Raw genomic sequence first — 14514 nt, 5'->3', positions numbered from 1 at the left:
TCTGTGAATTTTACTCTATTCATTTAGATATAAACATTTCCAGTCCGGACCATCCCTTATGCTTATTAAACAAACCTGTATATTTTAAGTCATTTGTGCATAAACACAGGTCAAATAAGAAAGAAGGGAATATGTTGACACGCAGAGAGAATTAAGGGGGAGGGGGGTAGAAAGAGGAAGGGTATTAGAGGAAAGCATAAAAGAGGGAACAAATAGGCGATAAAAAATGGTCAAGTGAAAAAGAGGAGACAGATGATACAGAAAGCTGTAAGTAGAAGAAAAGGAAGGGAGGGGGGAGTATGCAGAAGGAATGGTGATTCAGGGGAGCTCAGAGATAGTCATAAGAGAAAACAGTGTTGCTAAGGTGAGCACATAATACGCCGCCTGTAACGTGGAAAATGGAGTTATTGGTCAAGCAAGAAAAGTGGAAGGTGGCGACTTCACCTTTGACCTCACAATCAATAGAATTCCTGGAATCCATGCTAGTATCACACACACCAAATCATATGAGCCTAGGTTAAGTTCAACTTAAGTTATCGCATTTACAAGGACTTTAGAAGGGTAAGATAAAAGCATGTCACTGTGACCTTAACCTTTCGACCTCAAAATCAATAGGATTCCTGGGATCCATGCTAGTATCATACACACCAAATCATGAGCCTAGGTACATCAACTAATGTATCGTGTTTACAAGGACTTCAGAAGGGCAAGATGAAAACATGTCACTGTGACCTTGACCTTTTGACCTCAAAATCAATAGGCTTACTGGGATCCATGCTAGTATCATACATACTAAATTATATGAGCCTAGGTTATTAAAGTTAAACTGAAGTTATCGCGTTTACAAGGACTTTAGAAGGGTAAGATGAAAGCATGTCACTGTGACCTTGACCTTTCGACCTCAAAATCAATAGGCTTCCTGGGATTCATGCTAGTATCATACACACCAAATTATATGAGCCTAGGTTAAATTAACTAAAGTTATTGTGTTTACAAGGACTTCAGAAGGGTAAGATGAAAACATGTCACTGTGACCTTGACCTATGACCCTTTGATCTCAAAATCAATAGGCTTCCTGGGATTCATGCTTGTATCATACACACCAATTCATATGAGCTTAGGTTAAGCTATTGCGTTTACAAGGAAAAGTTAACGGACGGATGGACACCAAGCGTGATACCATAATACATCCCCTAGGATGGGCGTATAAAATAATAAGGAGTGGGGGGGGGGGTTGGGTTGTGAGAAGAGGAAAGAGAGGGAAAAAAAAGAGTGGAGTGGGAAGAGGAAAGAGTAGTTGTCCCAAAATAAAATGCACATATGGTTTCAGTAGCTTACATGTACATTGTGTTCAACAATTGATTAGCATTGTACCAAGCTCAGCAATATTTTTCATGGTGTCCAGACACCTTGAGATAAATCATCTCTTCTGCTGAATAAATTTTTATAAAATGATTATTTACGTGAAACTTCTAGTCTTAAAATCTCCGACCCAGTTTCATGTCATAATTATTTCATTATGTCGCGACTAGTCATGATTTTATTATTACGTCATAGAGTTACATGTATGTTGTATGATGTCACGAGTCTTTCCATGCACAAAAATCGACAATGTACCACCTTTTCAAGCAATTTTAACGGCAAACAATTTTCATCTCCTTGTGACAAAAAACTACCTTGCATCTGCTATTTTAGTTGTTGCTTCAGATCCTGTTGAGTCTGTATACAAAATATTGCTGAGCTTTTTGCACTGTGTCTGATTTATATGAACCATTACCCATCGCTTGCTTCTATTGAGGACAGGCAGTTGACAATTACAATATACGGTAAATGCATCATTACAGGAATATACTGTTAATGTCGAGTACCTCCTACCCAAAGGACTTGGCACTGAGAAGCAACTAAACTGGACGAGTCATTTTTGTACACGAGGTTTCTTGTTTCCTCCAATAAGTAACTCCAGCAGAGTATCCTTTGATTCCAACAACATCAAATTGGGAGGGAAGATAGGGAGGGGAAGTGCAGGGGTAAAACTTAATTGTTTATGGGGGAGGGGGTATATACCGTACATGGTATTTGCAAATGCTACGCAGTTAACATGTATTAACTCAAATGTAAATGTTCTATATTTCTATTAAAGTTTTATATCATTCCTTCATTGGTACTCGACTCTCCATTGACAAACATGATACAAGCAGAATTGACAAGCGATATAAATATTCAATAATATTAATAATTTATTTTTTCTATTGAAAAATAAAAACATTTATTTAAATTAATACAATATTTATGAGACAGTTTTCTTTAAATATTTGATTGGAAGATTTGGAATGCATGCAGTAACTAATACAGTAGGCCTATATAAAAAATTGTGTTTATCCAATATTACTGGACAAGTTTACTGAAGTTAAAATGAAGAATGAAAGGAAATGTAGTATGATGTTACAATCTGTTGCTCACCCAAGTACACTTTTTTGTAAGTCTTGAGATCGCCTTTGCAAAATATAGGCATATTTAAATGAAATTCACGTAGGCAAGGCAAATGGACCCTGTGTTACCCACAGACAAACAGTAAATATTTAATATCAATTGTATTTTTTTCTTTGGGGGGGGGGGATGACTTCCCAGACTCCCCATAAAATCTCTTCATGTAAAACTGGTGAACTGGGCAATTATACTGGGTAATTATTTCATGTTTAGGTGGACATTTAACCAAACTTTATTTTCCTCCTCAATAAAAGGGCTTTGAATTCATTTATAGACTGGTCATGCAAAGGGATTTCATACTCAACTACAGTTTTTCTACTCCTTACAGGAGAATCTGGATTCTGGACTGTACAAAAAACTAGATGTATGACATTAAACACATATTTTCAATTTTAGAGAAATAAAAAAATATATATATATTTGTTATATAGATTCAATTGGATAATTTCGGGGACATTTTGTCACTCCAAACTTTTGGAAATTTTTCAGAAATAAATTGCTGAACGTATGAAAATCTCAAATAAATAAAGCTAGACAAAAAGTAAAATGACTGTATTGTGACCAAAGATTTTGTCATTATTTAAAAAATGCACAAATATTCAAGGCATAAGCCATAAGGGCATAGTGCAGTGATGTTACATGACATTTTGCTAGAAAATGTCATGCCAGAAGTAGGCTCATTTTGTGATTGGGTACTGATTCAATGGAAAATTGGCTTCAGTTTTAAGTACATAAGACTATTTTGCATTCTAATTGCATCCACATATTTGCATTCCTAGTAACAAAATTAAAAGGCTTTTTGACAATGACCACACGGTGAGTACCATAAGTAAATTTTCTGAAGATCAAACCCCATAGCACCACCTGTTCATTGCTGGTCAGGAGATTCACCCACTCCACAATGCTACTTCTGTTAAATTACCATCAATGTAGGTTGTCATTACTCCTCAAGGACATTCAACATGGAGAACCTTCATGACCGTATTCTGAAGTATAGTTTAACTTAGGCCATGATCTTCAAACTGTGATAAATTTATAGGAAGCCAAAATCATCAAAATTTTATTTGTCATGTTATTTTGCACTTTCCTCATGGTTTAATGGTGAAGAAAAGACCATCTTTAATACTTATGATTCCCAGACAGTTCTGAATGATGCGTGTGTAACATATAAATGAGCTGACAAGTTGAACCTGTTCTGTTAGATGTTTGTGATACTATTGGCTATCCATAGTTAAACCACACCTTTAGACCAGAGTAACCACAAATTTAGCCCCTTTTTCAGAATAGTGTCTTCAGACATCATCACTGATAGCTGGGACAGGTTTCAAGAAAGAACTTGTTGGATGTTTGATCCAACAAAGTCTTTAACAATCAGACATCTAGGCTTCTCTGCCAATCAAAGTCAAGCAAAGTTTTCAGAACTGACTTGTCAGGCAACAATGTAGGTGAAATGCTTCCCTGATATCTGAACAGTCATCTGATTTCATCATTAACTGAAATTTTCATCATCACCTTATATCATCAGCAACACCTAGCAACTCCACTATTAAGCTGATAGTTTTCACTGTTACCTCACATCGTCATCGACCCTTAAAATCTTTCTGTCACCTGACATCACATTTGAAATATCCACCATCACCTGAGATCCTAACTCTCACCTGACATCGCATTTAACATCTCCACTGTCACCTGACATCGTCCCTGTCACCAGACATGTTTACTGTCACCTCACATCATTACTGTCTCTAAGTGCATAATTTCTAATTTTTCTCTTGGGAGGCTGTAACTTGGGTTGTATCTTTCCTGCTGCCTTGGAGGATAACTCTGGTTTGATGGAGGGGTTTGAACCTCTGACCTGGTAGTGGGTACTATGTCCAGCAACCTCTAGGCCTCCTGTACAGTGGCGCTGATGGGATTGGTGACTGGATGGAATGGAGGACTGAGGCTCCTCTGGTATAGGAGAGTGGTCTGTTAACAATGCAAATTTGTTGTTGTTGTCAAATTAGTGTATCTGAACCATTGGACACAAATCAAGACACTTTATAAAATATACAAGTAGTCACTTCAAGAATATCATGTAAAATCTGGAATAAAATGGAGAAAATTCTTTTAAAAATGTTCAAAGTAGATGAGATGTGACATCATAAATTTTCTTAGGCATAATTTCTTATGTGGAGCGTTGTGGCCCAGTGGATTAGTCTTCGGACTTTGAAACAGAGGGTCGTGGGTTCGAATCCCAGCCATGGCGTAATTTCCTTCGGCAAGAAACTGATCCACAATGTGCTGCACTCAACCCAGGTGAGGTAAATGGGTACCGGTAGGAAGTAATTCCTTAAAAAGCTGTGTGCGCTATGAACGCCTAGCTTAGCCGGGTAATATAGGAGCGCCTTGAGCACCTAACAAGGTGGATATGTGCGCAATATAAATACCCTATATTATTATTACACTTTTGCATGGCAAAGGAAAATTTGGCCAAGGGCCTTCTTTATCAATAGGATTTACCTAGATATAAAAATATATTTCATAATAATATTTCTGTTCAAGTATTGTCCTTGATTTTTTAAAATCAAATATTACTTAACATATTTTATGTTTCAGCAGGAATTGAAAAATATTTATATTAAATGTACACATTGATATGGTATCGATAGAGCTGTACCTGGTATACGCATTGGAGAAGGTGATCTGAAAAATAATGGGCTGGCCCCATCGTCAAGAAGACGCCACACATCTTGCATAGACTCCTCCCCTAATGATGACATCATCAATGGTGTGTGCCTCTGATTGGCTGATGAATCACTGCTGGGTGCCTCCCCATCTGAGCTGTGTGAGTGATGAGTTCTTATGTGTACTTGGGGAGAGGGTTTACCTATGAAAGAAAAATTTGTAAACATTCCTAACCTCAACAAAATTCTTATGTTATGGAATCTTTGTCATATTTTTCCAATCTGAGGAATAGACAGCAAGGCTAATATAAAATAAATCTCAAAAACTTGAGGAACCCATTCATTTGAAAGACATTTTCATATTAAAAAGTTTTTTGTTGTTGTAAATTTGTTGTCATCCTAAAGTATGGCTATCTTGATGAGGTTAGAAAAAAGATCAGTGTGGTTTGGGAGACAAAGGACTATTTCTAATAAGACAAAATGAATCCTACATTTTCAATACCTTTTATTTTCTAAGTAAAATGAAAAAAAAAATCCATGTAATTAAAAGACTAAAGAATATCATTTGAAATAACTGGGGGAATTTCACTTCAAAATCAAATATCATGAAAGAAAGTGCTAACGAAGACTACAAAAAAATAATTAAGCACTGCACATGTTCAAGATACAAACCTAACTGAATAATTTTTGCAAGATCTTACTTTGTGAATAGTTGGTTGGAAGAGGTTGTGTGTCTTCAGCTAACCTAGGTGTGACCTCTGGTGTTGTATCAGATGATGAGCTTAGCTGCACCTGTATGACATCTGTAACTTCATCGTTATGACTACTCCCTCTGGCAAACTGCAATTCCTACAGCAGAAAATATACTTTGATATCAAATGATTGGATAGGGGAGGGGGTGTTTCACAAAGATTTAAATCTAACTAAAAAATTACAATTTCATAAAACAGTGTTAACATTTCCTTATTTCCCTAATCTCATTGGTTAAGTCTTTTGTTGATTAACATTTATTGGCCTTTAACAATGGATATTTGTCCAATTGTTACACCTGCCTCAAAAAGAGCTTGCCTGATTTGAAAGCAGTTACTTATGCTGACACCTTAATGAGTAAGACAAGTACAGAACTGGAATTATGGTTCATCCTGAGTTCACCCTGGAACAAAATTCACTGTTGGTCAATGACCATGCAAGAACTCGGGAGCGTAACAGAAGTGGTGCAAGTGTTTCATTGTCATTAACAAGATGTCCAGTGTCCAAACAGAAAAACTTGCCCTTGTTCCTTTGTTTCAGTCTGATCCCTAAAATGCCCATAGCTACGGCATCCTATGAGATAGGATAACCAATATTTGTCTCATTTTCTTGTTTAAAGAGATTCATAATCTAAATCCATCTAGATTTAACCAAATACATGTAGTTCAGATCAACAGGGCAATTACATTAATTAAATTGTATTGTCTAAAAGCCAATAAAGATGGCAACAAATATCTTTTTTATCAATGTTATGTCAATTTATCATTTAGCTAACAATGTGGAATTAAACTTATCTGTAATATATGATATTGTTATCATTATCAGAAAATTTGGCCATGACTTTACCTGCTTGGTGAGAGCATACTGCAGTTTCTCCAAGTTTTGAAGCTTAAAAGAGACCTGCTCTGCCAGCTTCCCTGCTGTCACACTCCTCTCTCCTGCAGCTGACCTCTGACCCTTTGACAGTTGGGGAGGAGGTGAAGGTCTGTAGAGGGCCAGCTCTGATCGTAATCGATTACCCATCTCAATAAGTTTCTGTTTTTCCTTGGCTAGTTGACTAATATGACGTGCTGCTGTCTTGAGTTTAGCTTGCAACTGGTGGCAAAACAAAAGACCCCAGTCGGTACATATAGCTACATACTTTTGATTATGAAAATACCCCATAATTTTGATAGATTATCTGTGAAATGATGAATAATGGCCTGTTGTTGTTGAAACTTTTACAAGAAATAATCAAACATGGCTTGGGATTAAATATGGTCAAATAAGCAAATTTGATTTTAAAAAGTCTAGTAAATTCTTAGTTAGCTGTAGAAAATGACATTGGTAAAAAAAACCGAACATTCGATTTACCCCTGTTCATCATACCCCCCACACACATTAATTGAGCTTTATGTGTACCGTGTATGTACAGACCCCCCCCCCCTCCTGTATCCAGTCTGGTAGTCTTTTACAGAGAAAAATCTCCATCCTCTGAACATGAACACTGACATCCTGTCAAGAAAGGTTTCACCATATTCTTGTACCATGCTCCAGGTTATCTCCATCGGCCATGACATAAAGGGGCCCATAAATTTACCAATCATGATGGAAATGGTTAGCCAACTAAATATACTTACGCCATCACGGTCTGCATTTTGATCATCTCCCGGATGAGTTCTGACCCTAGCCAGCTGAGACCTAAGATTATGAACTTCTCTCTGAAGCTGGGTTACCAATGGACTCTGATAAAAATGATTGCAACAGAACATAGAATTAAATGATTGGTAACAGGTTTGCTTCAGGTAATCAAAGGATGGGGGTGATTAAATATATAATTTTTTTGTGTCATTCAGGCCTAGTTATTAAGAAACAAGTGATATATTTCTAATTATTGAACAATATGATTTTTTCTTTTTTTCTGCAAGTATTTGTCAATTAATAATCATTTTTCTTCAAGATTATGCTACAGATATCTTTTGAGTATTGTTTTCTGACCAGTACAAGCTATGCAATATATTTTCATTTTCATTTTATAAAACAATGAACTGGTAACAAATTCAAACAAAATCTTGTTGTGAAGTAAATATAACTAACCTGGATCCCATGCCTGTTAGTTGAACCTCGACCAGCAAGATCCATAGTCAGAGCAGAGACCTGGGAAGCAAAAAAAAATAATAATAGTAAACACATTGCACTAAAAGCAAGGTAGCTTGAAAAAAAATTAACAGTCAACTTGTTTGGAGCTTCTTGAAGGCATGTATAACAGAAAGTGATATGAAATATCAAGCATTTCCAGTAATAGTAATTTGGATAATCACTATCATTCTTTTTCTCATGACCATGATTTTATAACTCATAATCTACTTTCAGTGTAAAAATATACAGTATGTGGATTTAGGGGGCAGAAAATAAAGTCTAATACCATTCTATAAAAGCTTCAGTGTCTTTGAACAGGAGTCTTGCTTCTACACCAACACTCGTGTGAAACACTAATGTTTAATACTATACTTGAAATCATCCCATGTTAACTTACCTGGGGTCCGTTTCATAAAGCTGTTTGTAAGTTAAGAGCGACTTTAAGTACGACTGGTGATCGTTTCTTACGCGCAAAACCATCGCTAATGAATATACCATTCGCAATAAGAAAGGATCACCAGTCGTTCTTAAAGTCGCTCTTAACTTACGAACAGCTTTATGAAACACCCACCTGGGGTCCGTTTCATAAAGCTGTTCGTAAGTTAAGAGCGACTTTAAGTACGACTGGTGATCCTTTTTACGCTCTAAACCATCGCCAATGAATCTACCATGTACCACAAGAAAGGATCACCAGTCGTTCTTAACTTACGAACAGCTTTATGAAACACCCACCTGCTGTCCTATTAAAGGTTACTTCCAATTTGGTTTGGGTATTTTGGCAGGTGTCCTGGGGGCTGTTCGTAAGTTAAGAGCGACTTTAACCCTTTGCGTGCGACGGGCTTCCACAGAAGCCCAGCGAGTCGTTCACTTAGCTACGACGGGCTTCTACAGAAGCCGAGATATGTTTGGTTTAATTCAATGAAGTTTTTCAGCTCTTTCGTAATTTTTATGTACTTAAACCTCTGCCACTATTTCCTTTATAAACCTATTTCGATAACAGATTGAAAAAAATATACAGCTACGTGGGGAAAAATCCCGAAATTAGGAAATCATTTCAACTTTATCCGATTTTCTCGTTGGAGTCTGACGGGGAGAATAAATTTTGTGACGAGCACGTATGCGCGCACAAGGCCTGATCACGTGATTTGTTCTGATCACGTGATTTGATCCATATCGTTGTTCTGATAGATATACGCTATCTTTTCTGCAAGATCGTCACGTAATAAGCTACGCGTTTATTCACCATTTTCGTCTTATTTGTTTCATCAAGGAGATATCACTTTAGATAGAATGATATCTCCTTGGTTTCATTGATCGATTGTATTTTCAGAAAAACAAAAAGCTTGTTATGTCTTAGTACTTTGAGCTGATCTTGGTGCACTTTTGAACTTTTTCCCTCCCCATTATCCTCCTTCTTATTATTTTTGTCTACTATTCTGAAAAAAAGAGAAAAGAAAGCAGTTAAGCACACCATTCATCTTCTGCTCTTTTCAAAAGGGAAACGTCCATGTAGTTCATGATATTGGCACTATCCGAACAAAAGAATGTCTGGGCGGCCACTCAAATAAATTCCTTCCGAAAAGAGCAGGATACAGATGGTCAACGCCCCGAACAAAAGGAAGATTAGTGTTTATCGGCAGGATGACCCATTGAATGCTTTTCGTACTTAGCAATACAAAAAGCTTTTATGAATACTTTTTTTTCGACCAACAAACCGTATCTAAAAAGAAACAAGTGGAATGCCTCTGGCCGTCTCACCTGCATCACGCGATTCAATATAGCAGCAGTGCTGATTTTGAAAACTACTATAACTCGCACAAGATGTTCAGTGATACTTGGTTACTCTTATTTCCACGTTTTATGAACTAGACCAATACACTTATAGAGATATGATGGCAATTCAACAAATACCCCCAACGTGGCCAAAGTTCTTTGACCTTACATGACCTTTGACCTTGATCATGTGACCTGAAACTCGCACAGGATGTTCAGTGATACTTGATTACTATTATGTCCAAGTTTTATGAACTAGACCAACACACGTTCAAATTTATGGCTGTAATTCAACAAATACCCCAATTTGGCCAAAGTTCATTGACCCTAAATGACCTTTGACCTTGATCATGTGACCTGAAACTTGCACAGGATGTTCAGTAATACTTGATTACTATTATGTCCAAGTTTCATGAATCAGATCCATAAACTTTCAAAGTTATGATGGTAATTCAACAGATACCCCCAATTCGGCCAAAGTTCATTGACCCTAAATGACCTTTGACCTTGGTCATGTGACGTGAAACTCATGCAGGATGTTCAGTGATACTTGATTAACCTTATGTATAAGTTTCATGAACTAGGTCCATATATTTTCTAAGTTATGATGACATTTCAAAAACTTAACCTTAGGTTAAGATTTTGATGTTGATTCCCCCAACATGGTCTAAGTTCATTGACCCTAAATGACCTTTGACCTTGGTCATGTGACATGAAACTCAGGCAGGATGTTCAGTAATACTTGATTAACCTTATGGCCAAGTTTCATGAACTAGGTCCATATACTTTCTAAGTTATGCTGTCATTTCAAAAACTTAACCTCAGGTTAAGATTTGGTGTTGACGCCGCCGCCGCCGTCGCCGTCGGAAAAGCGGCGCCTATAGTCTCACTCTGCTATGCAGGTGAGACAAAAATTGTCTCATTTACCGACAACGCAGGTGCTTATGACATCCGTCAGTGATTCATATTGCATAAAAGCGCTACCCCTGGGTGATGATGCATATAAGGATGAACGAAGAATCATTTAGGGAAATTATAGAAAAAATATGTTCAGATGTCACAGAGAACGAGAGAGAATGAGAGACAGAGATAAAAGGGGATTAGACAAGTGTGCTTTTGCTAAAATTCCATGAATATCTACTTAAACGAATAACAACATGACTTTATTTTTTGGTTAGATTACTTTTAAAAAATCCCACAACGTTTGTTTGTCGCAACTCGGTCCCCAGACCCTTGCCATACTGATGACTTTTTATCATTATTCTTGTTTGACCTTGCCCCCTCCCCAGATGGAAATGTTCTGACCTACACTCTAAAATTGCTTGTTTGTCTCCTCTCTCCGATTTTCTGTTTTTAATTGCGAGTAACGCGGTAGAAAAGATAAGAATAAAGACCGTCCTGGCCACTTTTTTTCCCCGTTACGACCCCAAAAAAAAATTGCATTTGGGGCGCTTACCATGGTTAGCATCTAAACCAAAATATGTGGAAAAAGATGTTATACAGGGACAGCAATGTTTTTTATGGTGCAGGGGTTGAGCTGTGGGACGGGGGTGAAGTGGCAAAAAAAAAAATCACAATTTGTTAATTTATGTCATTTTACAGAATGAATTTATAATAGGTTAGGTTTAAGAAGCTCTTCATCTTATTTCCTTTTCTCTCCCAGATGAAAACTTTTGCATTGAAAAGTTGCCGGAAACATAATCACTTCAAATTATAAAACCAATAATGAACTAAAAGTTTCCTCGCGCGAAATGGAGGAAATAAAATGATACAGGATGATAATTTGTTTGTCTGGTTTGTCATCCGATAGAACCCTCTCAATCCTACAAACTTTTATTCATGTGTGACCTACACCCCCCCAAAAAAAATTTTGATACCGACCCAAATTTTATTGATTTTCCTACTTTTTCGCCAATTTCTTTCTTCTTTTTTTAAACCGGCAAATAGCGTGGTAGAAAAGATTCATAGAGGAAAACAAATTGTTTCCGTTACTGCAAACAAACATTTAGGGCGCTTACCCTGGCTAGCATCAAAACCAAAATATCTGATTTTTTAAAATAAAAAACAGGGGCCACTGAGCGTTTTTGATAATGGAGGGGTTGAGCTGAATGTGGGAGGGAGTGGACCGGCCCAAAAAAATCATAAATTTATATAGACTTCAGATTTTTTTGTACATGTTTGCTGAAAGGGGTGAGGACGGAAACTTCCTACCAACTGCGCTGCCTCTGTACTATGAGATTGAACGATTAAAACGATAGAGACAAAAATGAATTCTAACTGTTGTGAATGTTTTTTAATGATTTATTTATTACTTTGTTTTCGGCTGTGAAATCAAGGAGACAATATAACAAAACGAAGGAGATAATAGAACAAAACGAAAGAACATGATTACGGATGCTATAATTTATTCAAGAAAAATTACTTTCTCTTACTTTCATTAATTGCTATCATGGCTCTTTTTGAGGGAATAGTAAGATAAAGAAAGAAACGTAGAAAGTGACAAGAAGAGAGTTGGGAGGTATGATTTCAGACTTACAATTTTAGTCACTTTCATTCGTTTAACACTTAGAAATAATTTCAGGATATTACAAATCGAATACCGGTGCGCAAACTTCAGGAACAAAATTATTTTATCATTATAATACTAGTAGCTGCATGGAAAATCAAATTAAATGAGACATATAATTTATGAAAAAATCTAAAAAAGAAAATTACTTTTAGTGAAAGATTGAGGCCTGTCTTGCCATAACCCTAAGCCCCAAGTTCACAAATAGTTAAGTTGTGCATTTTTATACGATGATGATGATGATCATCATCATATTGTCTTTTGCGAAAGATATCTACCCATGTTATCAATATAGAAAATGGAAGATGATATAGAATTCATTGTGAAATGACAGTTACAATAGTAATTTTAAAAGGTTTTTCGAGACATTATTTGAGAAAGTGGGGGAAAACCCCCCAAAATTTTCGACATGATGACTACGATGCAATAGAACAAGAGGCCCACAATTCCAACCATCTCCGATACAAGTTGGCAAAAAGGAGGCATTCTCTCGGAACCGTTTCCGATGAAGAGAGAAAGAGAGCGGGGAGACGTTAGATGTAATGTAAAATGACAGGAACTGAGAAGAAAAAATCAGAAAGGATTGAGGGGGATGGGGGCGGGTATATACCTCGTAATCCAAATCGGGAAGAAGGAAGACGATACAGATATAATTTAAATGAGAAGAACTCAGAGAAAGAAAGGTGTAGAAGGGAGGGGATATAGAAAGACGATAGATATAAGGGAATGAAAGCTGTAGATAATACATTCGGTTACAGGTTAGAAACCAGAGAAAGGGAAAACGAGGAAATCCCTAATTGGCACCGTTTTATAAATACATTATACATGTACATTTTATATTGACAAATGCGCAATAATTTAAACAAATTTACCATCCGCCAGTCAAATAGAAGGATTTCAGTAGCTTTCAAGTGTTATTGAAAATTTGTAAACAAATTTTATATAAAACGGGCCCCTGGTTAATTTTTGAACCCCCCCCTCCGCTTTCTCTCGTTCTCTCATCCGATATTGCTCTTATTTTTGTCTTCTATTTCAAAGGAAACAAACAGAAAATAAAGGAATTTAGAACACCGTTTATCCTCTGCTCTTTTGAAAATGAAAACGTCCATGCAGTTCTTGGTCTCGGCACTCCCCAAACAAAAAGAAAGTCATGGCGGACGCTCAAACAAATTCCTTATAAAAAGAGCAGGGGACAAATAGCCAACGCCCTGAATAAAAGGAAGATTAGTATATTTCGTCAGGATGACCTACTGAATGCTTCTCGTATTTAGCAATACAAAAAACTCTTACTGCTTTTCATATTAGGACAGTAACATTCAAAAAAATAAATGTTTACTCATTTATTGACAAAACATGGCAGGCGCTTAATACATGGCAAGAACATTTTCTTCTTGAGCATGACAGTGCTTTCTTCACAAAAAATACAATTTCCCCTGGGTGATGATACATAGAGGGATGGAAGAAGATGCAAGTGAGATTTAAAAAAAAGAATAGAAAATGCAAATCGAGATTCATGTATAGGAGAATGATAAAACGACAGAAAGGATGGAAGGGAAAAAAGAGGAAATGGACCAAAAAGGTATAATGTAAACCATAATGTGCGCTTTTGCGATTGCATGAATATTTACTTATAAAGAATCATAGAATACTAGTCCCTCACCTCAATTTGTAACTCACGCCATTTTATAGAATGAATTTGTCATGTTAGGTTTGGAAGCTTTTCATCTCATTCTCTCTTTCTCTCCCAAGCAGGTGAAATTTTTTGCATTGAAAATTCGAAAAAAGCATAATCAGTTCAAACGCTAAAACTAACAATGAACTAAAAGTTTCCTCGCCGGAAATTGAGGAAATAGAATAAGAATTTACGTTGAGGCATCCACCTAAAAAAAAAAAACATGTTTGTTTGACGTGTCCCGACAAACCCCTCTCAATCTTACACCTAACCCTCCCCCTAAAAATGTTATTAATTTTTTTCGCCAGTTTCTTTCTCCTTTTTTTTCTTTTGTTTTTCTGGCGAATAGCGTAGCAGAAAAGGATCCATATAAAGAAAAAAAAAAGACAGGTTGACCTTTTTTTTTGGGGGGGGGGGCGCTAACCCTGGTGAGAATCAACACCCAAATATTTGAAAAAGATGTATAAATATATTTAATTTAG

The 14514-nt window shown here is 36.6% G+C and overlaps 1 protein-coding gene across 1 annotated transcript in view; it reads right to left on the bottom strand.

Annotated features, from left to right (window-relative positions):
• Positions 1 to 2198: 2198 nt before the first annotated feature.
• LOC129269344 (coiled-coil domain-containing protein 57-like) overlaps positions 2199 to 14514 on the bottom strand; it is a 29278-nt gene continuing 16962 nt past the window's right edge. The window contains exons 15-21 of the mRNA XM_064105651.1: positions 7980 to 8039; positions 7523 to 7627; positions 6750 to 6998; positions 5855 to 6002; positions 5147 to 5356; positions 2814 to 4455; positions 2199 to 2549 (exon numbers count right to left, since the gene is read on the bottom strand). Coding sequence (XP_063961721.1) covers positions 4211 to 4455; positions 5147 to 5356; positions 5855 to 6002; positions 6750 to 6998; positions 7523 to 7627; positions 7980 to 8039 — 1017 coding nt within the window. The 3' untranslated portion in view covers positions 2199 to 2549; positions 2814 to 4210. The remainder of the gene's footprint in view (positions 2550 to 2813; positions 4456 to 5146; positions 5357 to 5854; positions 6003 to 6749; positions 6999 to 7522; positions 7628 to 7979; positions 8040 to 14514) is intronic.

The sequence above is a fragment of the Lytechinus pictus genome, chromosome 10 (genome assembly GCF_037042905.1).
Source record: "Lytechinus pictus isolate F3 Inbred chromosome 10, Lp3.0, whole genome shotgun sequence".
In the NCBI taxonomy this organism is placed as follows: domain Eukaryota; kingdom Metazoa; phylum Echinodermata; class Echinoidea; order Temnopleuroida; family Toxopneustidae; genus Lytechinus; species Lytechinus pictus.
The sequence above is the reverse complement of the archived record's forward strand: the minus strand, read 5'-3'. Positions and strand labels throughout refer to the sequence as shown.